This window comes from Tinamus guttatus, unplaced genomic scaffold, assembly GCF_059628265.1.
Source record: "Tinamus guttatus ecotype Peru unplaced genomic scaffold, ASM5962826v1 Tinamus_guttatus_pri_ptg000583l, whole genome shotgun sequence".
Taxonomy (NCBI): Eukaryota; Metazoa; Chordata; class Aves; order Tinamiformes; family Tinamidae; genus Tinamus; species Tinamus guttatus.
Window position 1 is genome coordinate 1,194,071 of NW_028289117.1, and position 6,432 is coordinate 1,200,502.

Sequence of the window (6,432 nt, forward strand, 5' to 3'; positions counted from 1 at the left end):
ACCAACAACTTTCCTTGTCAGATATTTACTTAGATGCTTTTCTCTGGGCAGTCAGGATAGACTGCCTAACCAATCGCAACTGGCAGCCCACTAATATTATCTCCTTCACACAGCAACTGAGGACATTTAGCAACACTTAATAAAGGTAGGCCTCTAATAAAAAAGTCACTGTATTTGTCCCTACTATGTCATTACTGTTTAAATAGCGCCAGCTTCACCTGGTGCTCTGCGAATGTAAAATTTTTGAGTGTGGAAGATACAGTGAAGAGAAGAAAATAACCAGAGAAATCTCAGCATCCATGCTGACGAGTGCGACTGTACATTACTACCAAAGCTTGCCCATGCTGAGACATCTTCCTTCCCTAATACTTCATTTTTATTACCCTTATCCAAGATTCAGTGTTTAATAGCTTGGTGAATCTGAAGTTCAATAAATTCACTTCTGACACGTGAGCATCCTTGTTACAGGAATCTAACTCATGAACTTCAGTGTATTTAAACACATGCATAATTGCTGGCGTTCAGTGAATATACATGAAAAAAATGAAAAATGAAATGAATTTTGTGTCATAGCACAAATCCATGACGTGTGCAATACAGGTCTACCAAAACATCTAAAGGCCCAGATTTACATTATATTCGACCCATTTCTTAAGATTATGCTGAGCTCACATTAATGTGCGCAGAGGAGTCCCATCACTCTGCTGGATGGGAAACAGCATCCCATATATTAGTTCAAGGAAAACACCTAAAGGTATGTTGCTAACAGGTATGTCTATAGATTTCTAAAGCAGCAAGAGTAAAAACTGACTAATAACAAGCATCAGACCATTTTATTTCAGTCGGTATAACTGAATTATTACATTATTCTCCGCCTATTTGTCAGCAGGTACTGCTCCCTAGAGGGGCCGAGGCCCATTCCTCTCCGGGAGGCCTAAGGGCTGGGATGGCACCGCCTTTCCCAGGCGCCAAACGAGCAGCACTGGAGCGCGGGGGGGCGAGGGCGGCCCCGAACCGCCATGACCGGGGGATGCCGAGACCGCTCCGCCTCTCCCCAAAATGTCGGCCGCCCTCAGCGCCCTCCCGCGCGCGCGGCGGCCCCGCCCCGCTATTTGCATAGAGCCGCGGCGGGCGCCGCGCTCCGCCCTCCCGGCGCGGCGACAGCGGCGGCGGCAGCGGCGGGGCGGGCCGGGCCGGGCCGGGCCGGGCCGAGCCGAGCCGGCGCGGGAGCGGGAGCGGCACGGATGAGGCGCACGCGCGCCGAGGACCGGCGCTGCAACGGCTCGGCGTGGCGGAGCCGCGGCGCGGCGGCGGCGGGCGGCGGGGAGGCCGAGGCCGAGCAGGGCGGCGGGTGGCGCAGCGGCGGCGGCGGCGGGTGGCGGGGCGAGTCGCGGGGCTCGCTGCAGCAGCTGGCGGAGCGCTACGCCGACCTGGCGGCCAGCCACAGCGAGGCGGTGCAGCAGCGCGAGGAGCGCGAGCGGCACAACGCGCGGCTGCGCCTCGAGAACACGCGCCTGCGCCTCGAGAACCGCCGCCTGCGCCGCGAGAACCGCAGCTTCTTCCGACAGACCCTGCACGGGTCCGGCTCCGCCGAGCGCCCTGCTGCTGCTGCCGCTGTCCCCGCCGCCGCGGCGGGCGGCGGCGCCGTGGTCCTGCGCGAGCAGCTGCGGCGGCTGCGGGAGAAGCATCGCCACGCCGTTCACCTCCTGCGCCGCTGCCGCGACGCCGCCGGGCTGGACGACAGGGAGCTGCAGGAGCTGCTGCTGGAGGAGGAGGGGGAGCCGTCCGCCGAGCAGCCGCCGGAGTAGACGGGCCTGGCGCAGCCCGTGTAGCCGCGCCGTTTGCGGAGGCGCTGCCCGACTTGTCCCAACGCGGCCCGCGGGGTAGGCCGTTGCCACCAGCCCGGGTGCGGAGCGGGCCCCAGGTCGTCTCCCAGCACTGGGCCTTGTAGCATCCTCAGCAGGGCCGTGCTGTGAATTGGCAGCCTGCTCTGTGCCATCAACGTAGGCCGTGATGGACGCAGCGACTCTCACAAGTCGGCCCTGGACAATCTCTTGGGTCACCTGCTCGCTTCTGGCCCAGCTCGGGAGGAAATTGTCTGCCCCCCGCCCCGAATGCAGCACTGAACCACTGGGACCAGGACTATGGAAAGGCTTTTTCCATGATGGGGCTGGCAGGCCTTGCTCGCTGTCACTTGGGTTTTTGGGGTTTGATTTCAGCACTTGCCCCCCGTAAAAAAATGGAGAAACTAAATAAAAACCCGACACACCATGTGGTTGTCTGTAAATGTGGCTGGTGGCAGGCAGTTATTTGGGTATCGCAGGTGAAATGACCCTTATGATTTCATAACGGTCTTCCTTGCAGTGTGAGGAACATTTTCAGACCTTTCTTCCTTGGGGATAAGCATATATATATATGTCTGTATATCTGAGATCAAGCCTTGTAAAAAAAAAAACTGAGGATTCAGTTGCTTTTGTGACATTTCCTCAGTTTTTAACATTTGCAAGCTGTCTGGTGTCTCAGGTTTCAGATCCTTTCCTTCAGGTTTGGGAATAAATCCTTTGGCTCAGGGATGTGATGATAGTTACTGTAACATAAAACATATAATCCTTCTTATTGAAGTATCTTGGAGCAAAACCTTTGAAAATCAAGTTGTTATTCCTTTGTATAATGTCAACATAAGTCTTTAATCATAAAGTGGTACAGATCTTGTTAAACTTAAGTCATCACATCTTTTTTTGGATCAAATAAATGCAGTCTGAAAATGTAAAAGACTCCGAGTCTGTGAAGTTAAATCTCCCTTTGAGAAGTTTGAGTGTTGCGCATTACTTGGTCTTTTTGTTTTGTTTGCTGTAAATGAGGACATGCTCTCAGAAATGCTTAAGCTGATAAGTGCTGGGGAGTGACAATGGGTAGGATCAGGACTGACACTGTTTATTTTAATAGCTTCTATTGAAGTAGATACTTTGTTTTGTTTGGTCATTCATCATGCTCTGAAGTAGTACAATGTGTGTTGACAGACAGTGCTAGAGAGGTGTAGTCACTCCTAATGCTTAAAAATTAAAGTATTGGTATATGCGAAAGATGCGATTATGAAATCTTTATACCTTTATGCAAGACTGCCCATTTCAATTAATTTTTTGGGATACTTCCGATGTTTTTATAGGCAGTAATGTATGTTTGTTACTGCTTTAACAAAAATCTTGTTAAATTTGTGTCAATTGTTATTAATCTCTGTAAGTGGACACATTTCCTAAAATAGCATAGAAAGTACTGATCAGGAGCAGGCCAGTGAGACTCAAGCTCATGTTAAAAGAGCGCTAAAGAAGTGCTCTTAAGGTTTTTTTTTTTTTTTTTTTTTTTTTTTTTTTTTTTGAATTACTTCTCTCAGATAAACTGCAGTAATTTTTTATTCAGTTTAGTTTCAGAAGTTTCACCTGACCATTTATCTGACATCATTCTTGTTGATTTAACAGCAAAGGACATGATGATTTGTGAAAAACCTTCAGAAAGGTGATGCAGATTAGTGTTTTAGTATAGTGCTCCTTAATTTGTGGTTTACGGGTTGTAGGTTTCTTTAAGGACACCCTTTCCAATGGCAAACTAAAAATACTGAGGTTTACAGTGAAAGCAATTACACTTCTTGAAGATCCTATCTGTCCAGCCATGGAATTTGCCTGAAAAGCAGTAGTTCTAACATTCACATTAAACTGCTATATACGACTTTTAACTGTTTAATCTACTATAAACTGTCTACTATTAAAGTAATATGTATGCAAAGACCCTTTTCCAAACCTGCAATGTATGGTTGCTTTAAGTCAGGCTGGTACAAGCAGACTTGCTCAAAATTTTTGATGATAACAAGCTAACTGCATCTTTCTGGTCTGAACTGATACTTGGTATCTGTACTATTGTGCTTAGAGGTACAGGCTTGGAAACAGCTGCATGCAATATCCAGGCTCTGTTTGCCATACCATGCCCTCCATAGAATACTCTGTATCATTAAAAGGAAAACAGCAATAAGTGTACAAAAGGCCTTGTTTTAAATGAGTTTGTTACCAGTATTATTTCATAGCTATAAAGATCATTTGCTGTATCTTTGTACTGTCAAGAGTATGTACAATCCAAGTGCAATTGGGGAAAAATGGCAGAAGTCAGAGTTTTTTCAGTAATTCTCTTCTCCTGGTGAAGATGCTGAAATTATTCGACCCAGGTACTAGCATGATATGTCCCAGATAAGGTTTTGTTACATATTTTCATTCAGAATGACAGTCTTTTAAAAATAATTTTAACTTTTTTTTTTTTCTTTTTCTTTTTTTTTTTCCCCTGGCATTTAGTTTCATGAAGATGAAGATTTGCTGTGCTGCACTGGTGAGCAAGAAAAACTCCAGACTGAATGGTGTAAAATCATTTAGAATCTGAGCAGCATACTTGACATTTTTACAAGGAACAGTCAAAAGTAGTTTACAGAGGAGAGCTTTCCAGAGAATCCTATATAAACTTTTGTTTTTCTTTGATTTCTCATTTTTTAGTGAAGAATTGTAGTTTTAATAATATTCCATACCCTATGCTGTAAAAATAAGTACCTAGATCAACTGAAGAACTACTAAAGGACAGATAAGATCTAAAATAAGGTACATGGCATTGCTTGGGAAAGTAAGTATTAGGTCTTTATTACTAAAGACAGACCCAAAGGGTCTTATTCATTTCTTAGAAGAATGTTGTATTTCTTTTACTTCTGAAATCTCTCTTTATTTCAGAAGAAATAAAGCTAAGAAAAAGTGGTGTAAAAGACACACAGCTATTTCACAGCTGAGAAAGTGATGTAAAAGACAACTTCCGTGTTTTGTACTAAAAACTTGTATGGTGCTTCTGAAAAAGAATCTAGCTCCTGGAGTAGGGTCTCTGAAAAGCCACTACCTGCTGGCTCTGTATAGATGCTCTTGGCTAAATTTTAATTTTCTCTAAATTGGAGGAGGTTCTGCAGAGGGATTAAAAGAGGAGGCTTTAAGTGGCAGTGAACTTCTTGCTGGATTTTTCTTCACACTAGGAGGCCTTTGTTCAAGCTCTCCCTGAGAGTTTTCTAGGAGTTTTCTTTTTTTTATTTATTTATTTTTTTTTTTAGTTAAAGAAGCTTCCATGCCCCCCCCCACCACCACCTTTTTTAAATTTTTGTTTCCTCTCTTCACAGTATCTACTGAGCAGGGTAAAACCTAGAGGTTTACAGCATCTCCCTTTGGCCCATCGAGAAGCCAGAAGAGCAGCCAGGAGAAGGCTTAACATGTCTAGTTAAAGAGTAAGATCTCTGACCTGTGCCATGTGAACAAGAAACCTGTGTTGCATAGATTTCCTTTTTCCTTAGGTTCTAAGGAAAACGCTAAGCTTCAACAAGCTGTTATTGGAAATGTTGTACAAATTTAAATGCATGGAAAAATTAGTTTATTTCATAAAATGAAACCAAGCTGATTCCATTAGTTTATATTCACACCTTTGTATGCAAATACTGGTGGGCACTGAGATGTGTGCAGCCCTACAACACATGAATTCAGGTTGTTCACAAGGAGTCTGCCTCACACTGGTTGTTAGGCTGATGACCATATGTATGCTGGTTTCAATACGGCCTTTAGTGCCCTTCTTGAGCAATCTCTCTCTGTCAACTCTCCGAATTATCAGGATTTACCCACTGCCCTTCTTTCCTGAGTTGGGAGTCCTGAGAAGCTGCATATAGATGTATATAAAAGAGTCTCTGTGACCAAGTTATCTGGATGCTATCACTACGCACTGTTCTTACTGTGCTTCTGCAGGTTGCTTTTTCTGGTGCTTCAACAGCACTTTTCCATTCAGACCAGTCTTAACTTTTCTGTGCCTTTCTGCTGTGCTCTGAGAGCCATCTGTTTTGCAATAGACCAGTAAGAGAAGGAATACTTCTTAACTGCGTTTAGAGTGCTGTTGGCTACATTAATGTCTATTTTCAAATTTAGGGAAAGAATACATGAACCTACCTCATCAACTGCATTCTTCAAAGCTTCTATTCTGTATTGCGCACAGGAAGTTTCAGCAGAGACTACCTGTATCTGCCTTTCTGTACAGCAAGAAGCACTGTAATCGCAAGAAAACTGGTATGTCATTGTGTCAGCATTTGTCTACTGCCAAATAAGTTCTAAACAACCACACGTTAAAGTTTTCTCAGAAGAGCACCCCATACCAGTTTAGCAGAGCATGTATAATGTATTTCCATTTCTTAAGGAAAAAAACAGATAAAGGTGGGGTTCTCCTATATAACAACTTAGCTTAGAGGGCTCATTCAAAAAATGATTTCATTCTTTAGTTTGAAGGAATTCAAACTTAATCTCTCACTCCCTAAGAGTGTGTTTGATTTTATTAGTGGGGACATGAGCTTACTCAGACATGAGCTGATTCCCTGTGATTGAA

General features: G+C 44.6%; 1 protein-coding gene across 1 annotated transcript; it reads left to right on the top strand.

The window, feature by feature from the left end:
• Positions 1-1,244: 1,244 nt before the first annotated feature.
• TUSC1 (tumor suppressor candidate 1) lies at positions 1,245-1,808 on the top strand. Its single transcript, XM_088534668.1, has one exon. The coding sequence runs from the start codon at positions 1,245-1,247 to the stop codon at positions 1,806-1,808; it is 564 nt and encodes a 187-aa protein (XP_088390794.1).
• The last annotated feature ends 4,624 nt before the right edge of the window (positions 1,809-6,432 follow it).